Source organism: Gymnoscopelus microlampas (genome assembly GCF_963454915.1).
Source record: "Gymnoscopelus microlampas genome assembly, chromosome: 1".
NCBI classification, from domain to species: domain Eukaryota; kingdom Metazoa; phylum Chordata; class Actinopteri; order Myctophiformes; family Myctophidae; genus Gymnoscopelus; species Gymnoscopelus microlampas.
Genome location: NC_139962.1, coordinates 48,894,750 through 48,912,069, shown reverse-complemented (window position 1 = coordinate 48,912,069; position 17,320 = coordinate 48,894,750). Strand labels below are relative to the sequence as shown.

At 42.7% G+C, this 17,320-nt stretch overlaps 2 protein-coding genes across 4 annotated transcripts in view; one reads left to right on the top strand and one right to left on the bottom strand.

Annotated features, from left to right (window-relative positions):
* vps13c (vacuolar protein sorting 13 homolog C) overlaps positions 1-17,320 on the bottom strand; it is a 94,442-nt gene that overhangs the window by 52,899 nt on the left and 24,223 nt on the right. For all 3 annotated transcript variants that reach the window (XM_084042340.1, XM_084042341.1, XM_084042342.1), the window contains 13 exons: positions 10,354-10,411; positions 8,964-9,091; positions 8,070-8,176; positions 7,212-7,386; positions 6,920-6,982; positions 6,433-6,583; positions 5,846-5,946; positions 4,632-4,774; positions 3,954-4,146; positions 1,786-1,900; positions 1,481-1,617; positions 867-999; positions 204-321 (listed from right to left, as the gene is read on the bottom strand). In XM_084042340.1, coding sequence (XP_083898466.1) covers positions 204-321; positions 867-999; positions 1,481-1,617; positions 1,786-1,900; positions 3,954-4,146; positions 4,632-4,774; positions 5,846-5,946; positions 6,433-6,583; positions 6,920-6,982; positions 7,212-7,386; positions 8,070-8,176; positions 8,964-9,091; positions 10,354-10,411 — 1,622 coding nt within the window. The remainder of the gene's footprint in view (positions 1-203; positions 322-866; positions 1,000-1,480; positions 1,618-1,785; positions 1,901-3,953; positions 4,147-4,631; positions 4,775-5,845; positions 5,947-6,432; positions 6,584-6,919; positions 6,983-7,211; positions 7,387-8,069; positions 8,177-8,963; positions 9,092-10,353; positions 10,412-17,320) is intronic.
* Positions 14,241-15,236, top strand: LOC311034671 (prostaglandin reductase 1-like; the record flags this gene model as incomplete). The annotated part of the gene is made up of 1 exon (XM_084042607.1): positions 14,241-15,236. Exon 1 carries the CDS (start codon positions 14,247-14,249, stop codon positions 15,234-15,236), a length of 990 nt encoding a protein of 329 aa, XP_083898733.1. The 5' UTR covers positions 14,241-14,246.

Below are 17,320 nucleotides of genomic sequence, written 5' to 3'. Positions count from 1 at the left end.
GAGTCCCCCAGGGGTCTATACTTTGCCCCCTCTTTTTTCCCTCTAAAACAAATCTCTTCGCCGAGAATATGTGTTGTAAGAATGCTATTTTTGCAGAATGTTGCCTATTTTCGCCAAATATTCACCTATTATGAAATGCCCAGAATAGGGACGGAGGGTTCAAGTGGTTCAAAAATACAATGAAACAAATGAATCAAACAAACCTGGCCATCCTGGCATCTTTCTCCACCATACATTTGGCCAGCTGAACAGTGAAGTCCATGGGCTGCAGAATATGCTGGTTGGAGGATCCATGCAAACGTGCAGTCTTCCATGCCTCTCCTAAACAACAACACAAACACAATGTTAAAACACCTGACATTTTTAACGACTACAGTCAGACTACACTCTGTAATTTGTAACATGTGCCTCTCCATGGTGACATGGCCTCCAAATACATGAACTTTGAGTAAATCTAGTATAAAAACCTGTCAGAGATTTCACTCCCCTTCAGATTTTAAATATCATTTCTAACTTAACCACTTAAACTGTGTATAGTACTTTGATGGAAGTCCCCCAGGGGTCTACACAAGGCTGCATCCTTCTTTCCCCTCTACAAGCTTACATGTTGTGAGCTTGTACAGTAGATCTGCTATTTTCTAGGCGCTAGGGTTCATGTGGTTAAAAAAAGAAACATAAAAGAGTAGTGGGATGGCCAATGTCCTGTACAGACTAAATGTAAAAATCATCATACCAGATGTACCGGATTAATAAATAAACTGTATAGTAACATGAATGCCAAATGAAAGATTGTGTGGTGTGTGTGTGTGTGTGTGTGTGTGTGTGTGTGTGTGTGTGTGTGTGTGTGTGTGTGCACGCGCGTGTACCTGGCTTGCTAAAGAGGAGCTGAACGCTACAGAGTTCCAGAGAGTATCTCTCGTAGGCACGGTCCATGATCTCCTCCAGAGCGGCGAAGCTGGCGGATAGTGGCGGGTGGCTACCCTGCTCCACGCTGTTCAGCTGAACCACATAAACATGCTCGTATACTTAAAATGATGTACTGTATATGTATACACATAAAACATAAAATGTTATGACCAATCTTAGTCCCATTTTATGCTTGTAGTCTCCTAAAAATCTTAAACAGTTAAGAAGACAACAGTTTCTAAACGCATTTATTTTAATGCGAAAAAACAACAGACGATCCGGGCACACACAAGCCTTTATTAATATAAGGCAACTGCCAACATGTTTTGACCTCGGAAGGTCTGTATCAGGCCGATAAAAAAATAGATGAAGGTGAAGACCTGCCCAAATTGTCTTGTTGTTTTTTCTCATGTTTGATCCTGTTTGATCCGTGAGCAGCATTGATACTTTTAACCACTTTTAACCATTTTTGAGCACCTGGTTGTTCTGTTTTCTCTGGCATTTATTCTATGTGTGGGACGTTTTTTCACCCTTCACTCTCTTTTGTATATTATGTTGTATACTGCTAACTAACCTGTAAGCTACCAAAGTCTACAATGAGGAGGTCTGACTGGGCGTCATAGAATCCAGACTTTGGCACCAGCAGGTAGGAAGGCTTCAGGTTTATCCTCAGATCCAGGATCTTTCTGGTCTCAATGACGTGAGAGAGACCTGGAAAAGACAGCACAACATCATACAACATCATAACACAATTATTATTGTTTAACACACACACACACACATACACACACACACACAAACAATATATCTATCTATCTGTCTGTCTCTGTCTGTCTGTCTAGCTATCTATCGAACATAATACAATAAACTGTCAGCCACCTGTAGCCGTTTTCTCCTTGATCTCTTCCAGTTTGGAGAGAGTGGCTGAGGTCAGCATTTCCAAGTCCACACCCTTCCCCGTCTTGAAGAAGTCTGCCACACTATTCACTGTCAGCTGGAAAAAGAGCATACAGACTATATTTGTATATGTATAAAGCTTTCAGAAAAATGTATATACTAAAGTAAGATTCCACCAGTACTTCTTTCAGCTTGTGTGACTCCAAAGGGAACCTAACAGTGTTAATTTAACGCCTTGCTCCACTAACTGAGCAACACAGAGAATGGAACCTCCATCCAACCTCAATTGTTACGACATTTTAGTTGATAATCCAATTCTCTCTAGAGAAAATCAATGGGATGTTGTCTTCGCCACACCGGAAGGCATGGCTGAGACTATGTTTTGCACCCTGTCCGTCCGTCCGCCCATGTGTCTGTCTGTGATCAGCTAATCTCCGGCACCGTTGGCTTGATCGCACCAAAAATGTGCGCACACACTCCCTGGATGCCAGAGCTGAACCTCTGCCCCAAATGTTTCACATGGGCCTGTTATACAGATTTTTGCAAATCACATTTTTTGACAGTACTACAGATTTTGTCCAAACTTCACACAAATTGGTTAACAGTATCTCTATAGTCAACACATCGCGTGCCAGTCGCGTAGATCAACGCGAACCGATTTAAAGCCGCAGTGTGCCAGTCGCGACTCGCATTTCCCATGTTAAATCGAAAAAGTGCACTTTCCGGAATTTTTTTCGACCCATTTCCGGTTCCGGGGCCGACCGGAAACGGAATAAAACTGGTTCCGTTTTTTTTCGCTCGCATCCGTTTCCTGTCTAGGCATCAGCTTAGAATCGATTTATCTCCCTTGTGGTTTTCCTCACCGCATCGTCCTGTCTAACGTTCTCGCCTGTAACTTCAAAATGGCGGCACGGATCGGCTCGGAGTTTTTTGTTTTTGTTTTTCACGGATCCCGTGTTTGTGTCGAACCAAATGAACGCGGATTTTAAACGGATTTAGCGGGGGCTATGACGACATGAAAAAAACAAAAAAACAACAAAAAGAGCTTGGCACTGGTAGGTACATTATGAGATTAACCTCTGGCGTCCAATGTGTTAAACGAAACAGGTCTTTCAGATTTTTCATATTCCTTCCTGATTGGCTAAGATTGGCTTCCAAAGTTTGCAGGAGTGCTCCGTTTTCAACAAAATGCGATTTCCGTGAAATTTTGCACGCACATTCCCACTTGGCCCAGGAAGAAATAGCACTTGAACATTTTCAAATCAGCCTCATGTTGGCGCTATAACAGGCCGATTCGTGTTTTTACCCAATACTGCACCGATCTGTGTAAAACTTTGTATGCACACTCCCTAGAGGCCTAGGAAAAACCTTTGCCCTGCATTTTTCACATCTGCCTTTTATAGCGCCACCAGGAGGCCAACTTATGTAAAACCATTTTTTTATATTACTCCCTTTAGATTTTATCCACGTTTCACACAAATCGGTACACATGATCTCTATAGTCATGTGATCAAGACGGATCTGTTAGATGTTTCCTATTCCATCCTGATTGGCTAAGATTGACATCTAAAGTTTGCAGGAGTGGCCCGTTTTGAAGAAAATGCCGCATATCATGAACGCAGCGTCCGATTGCGGTGAAACTTTGCACGCACAATCACACTACGTTGAGGAACAAATGGCACCCTTTCAAAATAGGCCAATTTTATTACTTGTACAACACATTTTGTCCAAACATCACACAAATCGGTACACATTATCTCTATAGTCAAGTGATCAAGACGGATCCATTATATTTTTCATATTGTATCCTGATTAGATTTACATGCCAATCTTAGCCAATCAGGCCGATGTGAAAAATGTGGGCAACTGGTTCTGCTCTGGATCCAGGGAGTGTGCCTGCACAGTTTCACGTTCACTGATTGGCCCAATGGTGCCGGAGATTAGCTGTTCACAGACGGAAGGATGGACGAACAAACACACGGACAGGTAGGGGGCAAAACGTAGTCTCGGCCACGCCTTCAGCCTGGCGGAGACTATGATAAATGAAGTGTGTGTGTGCGTGTGTGTGTGTGTGTGTGTGTGTGTGTGTGTGTGTGTGTGTGTGCGCGTGCGTGCGTGTGTGTACTGAACGTTTTATGCATTATCCGTACAGCATCGTAGATGATCTCGACAGGCAGGGAGTTGATGTGTAGTAGCTGGTCTGCCGCGCTGTCCTCTGGGTTTAGCTCAAACAGGACACTCAGCAGAGACGAGGACGAGTCTCCCACCGAGGCAATGAGCGATGGAACCACTCCCTGCTGCTTCAAACCAGTCACATACCAGTGCTGCAGTTCCACCTTAACCCTGGGGAGTGTGTTTAGTGTGTGTGTGTTTGCAGACAGGGGACCAGAGAGTGATGACGCAGAGGAGAAAGAGAGAGGTATCAGTAGTCAGATCAATAACAGTCACATTTAATAAGCTGCAGTATATTTGCTGTATTTGAAAGAGATGCATGAGAGAATGTTCCGTCCCATGTCCACTTGATACATTACAGATACAGTATCTCATACATTAGAATCTAACAGAAGAATACTGCATAATCTAACTGAAGAACACTGTAGAATCTAACAAAATACTGTAGAATGGTACATACAGGATGAGTACAATGTAAGAAAGCATTACAGAACAAGCACCTTGTGGGTGGGTTTGCATGCGTGCGTGCGTGCGTGCATGTGTGCTATGATGCATGGCGGTCTGGATTGGCCATTGTGGTAATTGAAATTGCAAATTGTACGTTACAAAACAGTGTCTCTAACAATTAGAAAATCTAGAGCAGAAAAAGGCCTTACTTAACAGCTTGGGCCCCGGGTCTCTGGGATATTGTGGTGCTCAGGTCAATCATCTGAACCTTGAGGATCTCTGGAACATTGGGCTCCTCCCTAACAGTGACCGACGTCCTGTGCAGCTTGAATGTTATAATCACCGCCACATACTGCAAACAGAACAGGCATTCATGAATGTTCTAATCTAATTTGATGGCATATTAATGTGCACAGCTTTGTGTGTATGAGTGTGAGTGTGTGGATATACATTTTCAGGCGGACAGGTGCACAAAAGGTGTCATGAACATTATTGGGATGGGGGGGCAGCCAGATAGCCACTGCCAGATAGATGGATAGATAGACAGATAAGCACAGGCAGGCAGACACATGTAATGTATAAAACATTACATGGGTTATGCCCGCCTCCTATGGGGGAATTTATAAAATGGAAGCCCGACAGGGGCATCGGCACAAAGGGCGCAACCAGAGGGCATTGTGGGGGCAGTTCAGACACACAACGTTTGCGCAAAATACTTTTTCAGTTCAGGGAAGCACTATCTGGAACAATCTACACACTGACACAAGTGTCCAACCTTCACATATTTTAAGGTCCACTTAAAAAAAAATCAAGGACAAACTATTTAAAAAACAAAATAGGCTTAAATTAAGTTTCTTTATTGTTCATTGGTCTTTCCTTGTATTCTATAGCTTTAACCCATTTAGACCTGAGGCTGATTCTAAAAAAGCCTTCTAAATCCCGACCTAACTTTTCTGAAAAACCTCAAATATGTATTAAACAATTACAAAAATGTATGTTTCTATATAGCTACTGTACATAGCAACAGGACACCCAAAAGGGGTTCCCGTCGTGAAAGGTATACTTACAAGTAGGGGCTCCCGCCCAAAATGAGTTAATAGGTAAAAAAAATGGTTATTTTACTGTTACCGTACTTCTTTTTTCTTCTCCTTTGTACCTTTTGTACTCTATGTGTGCCACTTGTGATGTTGCTTGTTTTATGTATGGGGACTACGGATGCAAATTAGCATTCTACATCTTGTGCATTGTTCATTAATATGCACTGTCCTGTCCAAATAAACAAATACATAAAATATAGACGGGCACAGACACAGCTGGGAGGCAGGGAAAAAGTGACAGGCAGACAAACAGGAAGAGAAAGAGGGTCATAGGCACACAGAAAGAGCAACATACAGAGAGACAGCATCAGTCAGTTCTACAGTACCTGCTTTGGTAAAGTCAGATTGTGCGAGCTGCCGCTATATCCAATGGCAGTGTAGAGTTTCTGCTTTTCGTCTGTAGTCATCAGCTCATCCAAGCCAGTACCTAAACACAGAGGACATATGGAGCAAAACTATCTTTAGCTTCATAATGTATGATATAACCCCTCCCCCCCCCCCCCCCCCCCATGGTACAGTAGCTACATCCAAGGCACATCTACTGGTAAGGTCACTATAACATTATATATTTGACAAAGACCTTTCCATCATTTCTGTATGGAGAGACTAACACAAGCATAAAAACATTTCAGCAATACTGTGAAAATGTTTTTGAAATGATGCCCTCGCCATCCAGCTTTTCTAAATTTGCATAGTGAAATGCATTGTTATACAGTAGCTGTAAGCAATAGAAGCATAGCTGGTGTAATGCTTAATTTATACTCTGTCGTACAACGGTCTCGCCAGAAAAGGCAGATCTATAAGTTCACAATGTTATGCGTCGCGACACGTTGTGAACTTGTAGATCTACATCGTTGTGCAACGAGTATAAATCAGGCTTAAGAGTGAACTGAGGCGGTGGCGGGAGACGCACTCTCAATCTCAGCTTCTTTGGATTCTTCCTGCTCCTCTTTCTTGGCCCTCCTGCCGAACAAACTGCCAAAGAATCCTCCTCCTCCTCCTCCTCCCTGCTTCTGGCCAGCTGCTGCCTTCTTCCCAACAAGCTTCTGGCCAGAACGAATCACCTGGTGGAGTGACAGAGGAGAGAGAGGAGCGAGGAGAGAGGGAGAAATAAAGAGGAGGGAGTGAGAAAGGAGTAAGACCAAGAGGAATAGAGTCAGGAGCAAAGTGAGGAAACAAGGAATGGAGAAGGGATGAGGAGGATAGAATGGGAAGAGAGAACAATAGAAAGGGGAACATGAAGGTCAAAAACAGGAGCAAATGAAATGAACGAGAGACAGACCAAGAGGATGCAATGTGCAAAACGTTACAGTATATAAATACAGTCTTGTCAATACAGTACAAGAGCAAGGCTACATGGCATTGTCATATACTGTAGATGAACAAATCCAGAGTATTACCTCCATTTGGGCCTGCTGTCGGGCTAAAGTGAGGTTGAACACGTCTAGGATTTTCTCTAGATCCTAGCAAAAACGCAAACACACAATATATTTGAGTCACAGAGTTTAAAAACTGACAAATCAACACACACACACACACACACACACACACACACACACACACACACACACACACACACACACACACACACACACACACACACACACACACACACAGAGTGAGACAGACAGACAGGTGGACGGACAGGGGCGAGGCCTTCAAAAACCCAGAGAACAATTTTAGTATTGTCACCTGTATCTGTTGGTCTGACTCTGGGTTGACTTTGCCCTGGGTAAGGAGTTTGGTCTTGAATGCAGTCTTGTATGCCTTCAGGGTCTCCCGGTGCTGTTTGATGTTGCGCCAACACCACATCTGGTTACAGCGCCGAATATGAACTTCCAAAACACTATTTATTCCATACCTCCACCTGAAAGAATGACAACAACAAAATAGATTTGACACAGTGCCCATCAGTTTGGGCACTGGGACAGTGGTTGTCAACTCTGGTCCTTGGTGGCCTGCATTACAGCTGGTTTTCTATCCTACCAAGACGTCTCGAACAGCTGGTTTTCTATCCTACCAGGACCTCTATTACTGCTGGTTTTCTATCCTACCAGGACCTCTAGTACTGCTGGTTTTCTATCCTACCAGGAACTCTAGTACTGCTGGTTTTCTATCCTGCCAGGACCTCTAGTACTGCTGTTTTTCTATCCTACCAGGACCTCTAGTACTGCTGGTTTTCTATCCTACCAGGACCTCTAGTACTGCTGGTTTTCTATCCTACCAGGACCTCTAGTACTGCTGGTTTTCTATCCTACCAGGACCTCTAGTACTACTGGTTTTCTATCCTGCCAGGACCTCTAGTACTGCTGTTTTTCTATCCTACCAGGGCCTCTAGTACTGCTGGTTTTCTATCCTACCAGGACCTCTAGTAATGTTGTTTTTTAAATCCTACCAGGACCTCTAGTCCTACCAACTAACTTACAAGGAAGTGCATTGCATTGACCTGGTGCTTGTCATCCTACTTATGGAACACTGGGTCTAACTACTAATAGTCAGACCTGACACTAACGATTATCATAACCATGGTGTGATGTTTGTTGGACTGACCAGGACTTGGTGTTTCCATGGACGGGGACATCAGGTCTAAACTTCCTGTATGGTCCATTCCTCACCATACAGTCAATGGACTCCAGGAGGTCAACCATACTCAGGTACTGACACACACACACACACACACACACACACACACACACACACACACACACACACACACACACACACACACACACACACACACACACACACACACACACACACACACACACACACACACACACACACATACACACACACACACACACACACACACACACACACACACACACACACACAGAACATGAGCATGATCTTGCAAACACACTGCAATTATGTGTTAGATGGGCTTTTATGCATTTTTGATGTACACATTTGTGACGTATTGTTAGTAAAGCACTTGATATAACATTATTGTTTTGATTGTTATGGGCACGGAAGCTGCTGAGTTACAGTAAAGGTCAATAATGAAAGACTTTATTGGAAATTCCCTGTGTTAGATTACTGTTTGAGGAAATTCATAATAAAAGCTCATTACAGGTGTATTCTTATGCATTGATACCCAGAGGGTTACCGTATGTTGTTTGAACGGCACCATTTTGGCCAACATCCAGGAACATTATAAATTACTGTCAGGTACTACAGCTCTAATTTGCACTCCAAGAGAGCAAATATTTAGCAATGACCCCAAGTACTATCCCCATTCTTAACTGTTCTAGCAATGTTGGGAAATGCATTAATTATTAATTACGGGAATATAATAAAACTGAAATATTACAGTAATTGAAGAAGGGCAAGTGTGTGTGTGTGTGTGTGTGTGTGTGTGTGTGTGTGTGTGTGTGTGTGTGTGTGTGTGTGTGTGTGTGTGTGTGTGTGTGTGTGTGTGTGAGAGAGGGGGGGGGGGGGTACCTGTGGTTTGGTCATCTCTATAGCGATATTCTGAACTTCCAGGTGAAGGGTGGCTTTAGGAGACTTCAGGTCAATCTCATCACTGGGGTTGATGCGCATCTTAGCCGAGGCAAAGATGGGTTTGAAAACTGTCAGTAGAAATGGTAAAAAGGTCAAACCACTACTTTGATGCAATTGAAACATGCAACTACAATTGCCATAATACAATGTATTTTCACTCTGACATGCTAGGCCTGTACAATACCATGTACATCAGTACTGTATGTGTGACAATATGCACAATTCAAATTGTCATCTCATGGATTACCTTTTAAATGATAATGTTCTGCAATTAATAATTGTGTTTCTAAAATGTTAACGTATGATTACACACAACTATGTCATCGCTGTCAGGTGGAAAGTTCTTGTTAATATTTTTGTTGGTTAAAAACACCCAGAAAGACTTAACTCAACCTGAACCTTCCATCTCTATTTTGAACATGTCACTATAGTCAATATTTTTCAATAATGTTCAATAATGTAAATAGCAGATCTACAAGTTCATAATTCGATGTGAGCTTGTAGATCAGCTATTTTCGCTACTTTTGTGCCATAGTCGAGAAGTAAAGCTCTTATCAAAAGTTAAAGAAATTATTTTAAAACCATGAGTAGTTCTATAGTCTATACAAATACAAGGGCACTGTCAGAGATACTAACACATTGAGATTTGGGATCTCACCTCAATTCCATTCAATTCACACAAGTTTACAAATGAGCGGTTTCGAGTGAGGTCATGATACATGATCTGGATTATGAGAGGTCAACATTATACTGTACATACTGTATGCATGTGCATTTGTGTGTCTGGACTCTCTCTATCCCGGTGTTTCGCCCAGGTGGACAGGGTTTTGAGGTGGACTTTAGGCATAATTTCTGTGAGGTTAGGGTTAAGGTTAGGCATAGTGTTGGTGCGGTTAGTGTTAGGGTTAAGGTTAGGTTTAGGCATAGTTTTTGTGAAGTTAAAGGTTAGGGTTTAGGCGCAACCTGGGCGACACACCGATGAAAGAGGGAGTCCCTTTGTGTGTCCCCGCACGTGTATAGTGTGTATTGGCTGTCTGCCAGCCTGTGTGTGTCTGTGTATGTTATGTGACTGGCCATGTGAGTGTCTACTCTACATCAACACGTGTGGGGTAAAGATCAAAGCTATGTGAAGATGAAAGCCACCACCATCATCATCATCATTATCATCAACCTCTCCAGTACACACACACACACACACACACACACACACACACACACACACATACACACAGAGTGATCAAATGAGCGGTATCTTGAAGACAAGCCGCATTCAAAGGCCTCGTTCCTTTTCACATTATAATGGCCACTAATTAAAAAGAGTGATGCTCACTGTATTGATAGTCTTTGAGCTCATGGTCCTTGGTGCTGATGCCCGCTTTCAGTTTGTCCTGGAGGGGAAACATGAAGAGAAAACTAATGAGATTCTAACATGGAGAAGGTCTTTATATTGTCGTAATCCCTCTTGGGATCTGACCTCAATTCCACACAATTCAATTTACACAAGTTTACAATGAGAGGTTTCACGTGGGGTCATGATAGTGTGTATACTACAAACAAGAACATGAAGAAAAGCAGTGCTGTCCATACAAAGTGTGCAATGAGATAGCAGACTGTAGTAGAGGAGTTATTTTTAATTGTAGTAGGGGAGTTATTTATAATGAAGTACCGTAGTCAGGAGAATAGAATTAGATTAATTGTAATTCCAACATTACACAAGGCAGTTGAAGACCTCACATGTTAACTGATTGTCTGTTATCATCATTATAATAATCATTATTACTTCTCCCTGCTACTGGACACACCTTTCAGCTATTACAAGAAATTCTGTCTTTTTCATCTTGGATCACCATGCAAGCGTTCCCCAAACTACATATTGGGAATCTCATGTCTCATCGATGTCTTTTGCGTTTCACTTTTGGGGACTTTAGGGAGTTGGCACCTGTGAGTATGGTAAATAGCACTCATCCAACCACAAACACAACCTGAGCTAAACCAGTAAAGGATGAAAATAACAGAACAAGCTTCTCCTACAGACCCAGATCAGGGATTACGGCAGAGAGGTTTTGTGCCAGTTTTAGGTTAAGTCCATCCCGCTATTGCAGTGGTTTTCAAACTTTTTGTATAGTTGGATATATTGCAATAACAAATTGTAGTCGTCACAAAGTCCCAAGGCACAATTGAACTTGTTTTACGTTTGGGAACCACTGCTCCATGGTGTGCCTTGTCTTCTGTCTCAAGGTTAATTAGTATGTATGCCGATTCATGTTGACATTAGCATTAATAGTTATTATGACTACTGTCCTTTTTCACCATAGCTGCCTAGAGGAGGAGGTTGGGAGGAAGAGAGCTCCATCCAGCTGTGAGAGTTTGAATTTGTCACGTCATTCCCACGTCAGCAAGCCTCATCCAGGCTGTTACCTTACAGCTGGCTGAACACAGGCAAACACTACTGGTCTGATCTGGTTTACTGTAATGACCGCACACAAATAAAACAACAAACACACATGAACGTTCGTGCACACGCAACCATGCCTGCCACACACACACACACACACACACACACACACACACACACACACACACACACACACACACACACACACACACACACACACACACACACACACACACACACACACACACACACACACACACACACCACACACACACGGTCGCCTGGGGCATCCGTCTACTGTGACCTTTTATTCTTAGTAATTGCCTATTCTGCCCCATGTGTATAATCCCTGTCACTGCCAACCTCTTCTGTTGGTCTGGGGGATTTGCCGGACGCTTCTTTTCACTTGACAGTGAGGAGTTGCACCTGGAGGGTGTAGACGTGTGCGGAGGAACACGCTTCCGCTTCCTGGTGAACAGGAGACCCGACCGAACTGTAGGAATCGCTAATGTAGCTACAGAGATCGCCCTCCCCTGCCGGCTTTTCACCCATGAACTTGCCAATTGTGTTAGCTGGAGCGTCGACGAGTCTTCTCAGTGGTCGGCCTGGAACTTTACCCCTGCACTACCCATATGCCCTCAGAGAGCAAATTTTGGACTGCATGTACAGTACATACTTTTTGTTTTTTTCCCATCCATGTAACTACAGTAGTAAAGGACATTGTTTTACATAAAAGCAGAACATGTACTGCTGTCAGTTTCTGCCACTTCATCTCAGTTGAGCTCAGTTCAACTCAGCACTATGCAGCTCACTGTATACCACATTAAGCACAAAATACAAATACACAATCCTGAGTGTAAAAACTGGGCCATTAGGGGCTGTGTCCACAGAAAGCGTTTTATGAGCGGAGGCATAGGCGATTTTTGCCTCTGCCACCAGGGGGGCAAAGGACATATATTAACATATATTTTTATATAATATATATGGGAAGAGGAGCGCTCCAGCATGTCTGAAATGCATGGCACACAGGCACTGGCAGCTCAAAAACATTTATGTGGACATGGCCCCTCATACTATAGGTTCATTTGTCATTTTCAGACTTTGCTGTGAACACACAATGAACTAGAAAGGTGTGCTCACTCAGTAGAGCAAATCATATTTCTGTCTGTCTGGAGGATGTGATGACAATGTTTTGGGGTTGTGCAAAATTATGAAAAGGCACAAGGCAGCGTGGGGAAGGCATACAATAAAGGACTGTCATTACAGCATTATGGTGCAATCAGAGTAGACAGGCTATATCGAGACACATCTTTGGACAATGAACAAACGGAAAAGTAGTGTGTCATATTGTCATCACTAGGACAAACATGAAGAACATGTTAAAATGTCATGGCCTATTACATTGCAATATGTGTGTGGGTCCTCCCAGCTCACTAAAGTCACTAAAGCATGTCAATAGTTCCTGCAGTGCACGTAATTCTGAACAGCTTTCTGTCATTCAATGTTCTGTCTGAAATGCGAAATGTTTGTTAATACCTTGTGTCAATTATGTTTGTATCACCATGCTGTATTAGGCAAAAATGTTGGTGTATGTGTTGGTGAATGTCAGCACTCTAAGCTGTGTCAAATTAAGGGTCTACAGACTGAATGAAGACAGTTTGGACTGAGTTGAATGTGTGCGGACATTAAGACTCTATATTATTCCATGTTGATACAAATACAAGATCTCTGCCTGGCGGAGATAAGTGACACCATACATACAGTATATGGTGTCACTTACCTCACTCATGGTATAGTGTATGTTACACAATATTTCTACAGTAGAGGTCTTCAACGGGGGGTCCGCGTCCAAAAATGTCCAAAAATGTCCATTTGTCTTTAAATATTTTAAAAACATTTTCCACATTTATGTTTAAAATAAATCATGATTCTGTCCATTTTGAATAGCTTGTATACATGATTATTGTGCAATTATCAGATTGTTGATAGTATTGACATTGGTTCTCAGTTAATAAGGCATGTTTATAAATGGCAGTACGGCCACCCTACTCACTGTAACTTGTACATGTCATGTAAAATATAAGTATGAATATATTAATCTGTCTATTATTTTAATAGCTTAGTATTGAATGCACAATAACATTGTATGTTTATACATACATATACATATATGTTGTAGCCCCCCCACCCTGAGAGGTAGGGGGTCCCTGCTCTGCTCCTTCTCCCCATCAGTTTGGGGGTCCCTGGCCTGAAGACGTTGAAGACCCCTGTTCTACAGAACAAGTAAACAGACTTTGTGCTGTGCAAAATACAGACTTTGTGCTGTGCAAAATATCCTTCTATAAATTACGCAAATCTGTGTGTGTGTGTGTGTGTGTGTGTGTGTGTGTGTGTGTGTGTGTGTGTGTGTGTGTGTGTGTGTGCACGCACGTGTGTTTCTGTACTTTGCGTATTTCGAGAGCCGTCTGACTGATTGACTTAAAACACTGCGTGTGTATCACAGAGGACCCGAGGGAGTGTGGTGCCTGGCATGAAGTCAGATAGACGGTTGTCCAGAACTTCTATACAACCGAGATGCCCATATATAGGCATATTCAGTAGTGTATGATGTCTATATATGGGCCTTATGCCTATTATGCCTATATGATGGAGGACGGCGACGACTCTGTATTCATATCTTGGACTCCAGGATGTGACATACTGTTATCACAAACCCTGCTAAGGCTATAATTCTATACAGACTAGACAGTAATCTCAGTACTATACCACATTGGCTGTAATAATATAGGAGCATCGTGAGCATCCCATACCGCTCAAAACAAAGAACCATGGTCCGAGCTAAGACATGGATTCTGACAAAGCACTTTGAGGGCTTCCCCAAGGACAGTAACTTTGAACTGAAACTGGAGCATCTCCCTGAGCCTGAAGATGGAGAGGTTCTTTTGGAAGCCATGTTTCTGAGCGTGGATCCATATATGAGACCTTTCAGTAGAGTTCGCATGGCCGAAGGAGATGTCATGATTGGAACTCAAGTGGTAAAGGTCCTCCAGAGTAACAACCAAGCATTTCCAGTGGGCGGCCATGTTGTCAGTAGGGGTGGTTGGAGGACCCATACAGTCTCTGATGGGACAGACCTGATTCCCATCATGCCTGACTGGCCTCAAGACGTCCCTATGTCCCTGGCCCTGGGCACTGTGGGTATGCCAGGCCTGACTGCCCTCTATGGTATAGAGGAGGTCTTGGGGCTCCAGGGCGGGGAGACCCTCCTGGTGAATGCAGCAGCCGGGGCGGTGGGCTCCGTGGTCGGCCAGATCGCCAAGCTCAAGGGCTGCGTGGTGGTGGGCTGCGCAGGCTCCGATGCGAAGGTGGCCTTCCTCAAAGAGCTGGGCTTCGACAAAGCCTTCAACTACAAAAGTGTGACATCACTAGACCAGGCCCTGAAAGACGCCTCCCCAGATGGATATGACTGCTACTTTGAGAATGTGGGAGGGCCTTTCTCCAGTGTAGCCTTGCCACAGATGAAAGACTACGGGAGGATAGCGGTGTGTGGAGGCATTTCCTTGTACAACGACACCACGCCACAAACAGGGCCATACCCTCACCTCCCCATGATCTTCAAGCAGCTGAGGATGGAGGGCTTCCTGCAGAGTAGGTGGGAACACAAACACCCTGAGTCCCTCAGAAGGCTGATGGCCTGGGTGAAGGAGGGTGAAGTGAGGTGCAGGGAGCACATTACAGAGGGATTTGAAAACATGCCAGCTGCTTTCATGGGCTTGCTACTGGGAGAGAACATCGGCAAGGCCATTGTCAAAGTCTAATCCTGACAAAGGATCAAGAAAAACAAAATGGTAGTACTTAACTTGACAGCGACATTAACATACCAACCACTTAAGCGCTATATACTTTGTTGTACGATGAATAACGAAACTGGTCGATCTACAATCATCTTAAATTAAACACCAGGGTACTCTGACAACGAGTACAGCGAGTACTCTGACAACATGTGCAACGGGTATTTATTATATATATTATTATATATAATAACCGGGTGGGGCCTGTATTCCCAAATTTCCCACCAATGCGAGAAAATTAAAATCCATATTGCAGATAGGATGGAGCTGTTCTAGCCGAAGCATATTTAGGTAGGCAGAGATCCATAGCACTTGCCAGAGGGCAGTTGAGAAAAAAAAATATTCCTGCCCTTTTAGCAGTGCATTTAACACAGAATGATGATTTAGTTTTTCCCCTTCCGGTTTTATGAATGTCTAAGCTGCTGTTTCAAACTGCAGCAACTGATTAATGATATGCAGTTATTAGGCTACCCTGACGCATTCAACAATCTGATTGTCCGCTGCCCAGATGAGTGGCCAAGTGTAGTCAATTCCTGTATCCGTTGTTTCAAATTTAATAAAAGCTCTCCAACGCTTCAGACACAGTATTTATTTGTATTTGATTTGATGTATTTGACAACCAAAATATACATACAGTATATATATATAATTATATAACAGGCCACTATGACAATTACATATCCAATGAAAATGTTGAGGATAGCACAATAAATATAATAATTTAGAAAAACAGTCTTGTTTTGAAAGGTATTGCTGTGATTTGCAGCCACACAAATGTCATATCCTTTGTGAGAATGCAGATTCAGTGGCATCCTAATGGCTCTTCCTGCTCATGTGCAAATGCACTGTAAATCCTCTTGCCATGATGTCAGTGATTTGAATCAAAACCTGTGATGTACGTCACCACCTTTCTCTCTCTACATTCTGTGTCTTTGAAGCATGACTCATTTTAATTTTAAAGCAGGGTAACATATAACCGGAAAAGGCATAGTACTCACTGTTAGCAGGCTGTGGGATTTAAGATCTGATAACGTTGACAGGAAACACTTTTTAACCTAATATGACCTGGCTATATTTAGGATAAAATGTAATTCATCACCATGGACATGGGATGGCAAAGTATCCTAACATGTTGAAAACTTAGTAAAAATAGAAATGGAATACATTGCACATGATATGTGAAATGTGTGCTTGACTGTTTTATAAAATTGTTTTAGAGTAATATTTACACTGTTTGGTGGTGATCAAGGACGTGAGAAATGTGAGAAATCATATAAAGGTTGCAACCTTTAGGGGGGACATCCATTCCAGACCCACCCCTTAGGCAGGAGGTTCAAGCTTCCCAAGGATAGGAGCAATACATATACAACTGTTTTATCCCTCAAGAAATAATGCTGCTCAATTTGTCACATTTTGTACATCAGGGTGGGTTTGTTTATTCTCCATAATTATTTTTCTGTCTATTGAATCATTGCCGTTTTAATGGCTTAAAAAATAGTCTAATTTCACAATACAGAACTGAACCTGTGATCTTGGTTTCTTTTATTCAAACAAAAGAAAATGTGTTGTTTACTGGATATAATATTTAAGTCGGTGTCAGTGCCATGAGTGAGTTGTTTACATTGTTAACTCTAAAGTTGGTTGAGCCTACCCATTGTTTCCAATGTACCAAGCTTTTTTGTTAACAGCTGACATGTGACAAGGTGATCCATATGTACTTCAAATCTTCTACTCTGACATTTAGCCACATAAACAAGAGCTGGGGAACGTGTTCGCACGGCTTATCACTGCATAGTAAACACATAATCCACATCCACACCGGTGCCAGTCAGATGACACGATGCAATGGATGGAATAATGGTAACATAAGAACCGCTTTAAAGAGAGGTCTCTCCCAAACAAAGCATTGCAATGTCCGTTCGGTAATATACACCATTCAGTGGTTTCTACCCAAAAGGTCCTTACAGCAACATGACTGTTTACATTTATAGCGAGAGTGATAACAATATGCAGTGAGATGCAAGTACCTACTCCTGACAGTGTCAGTATTA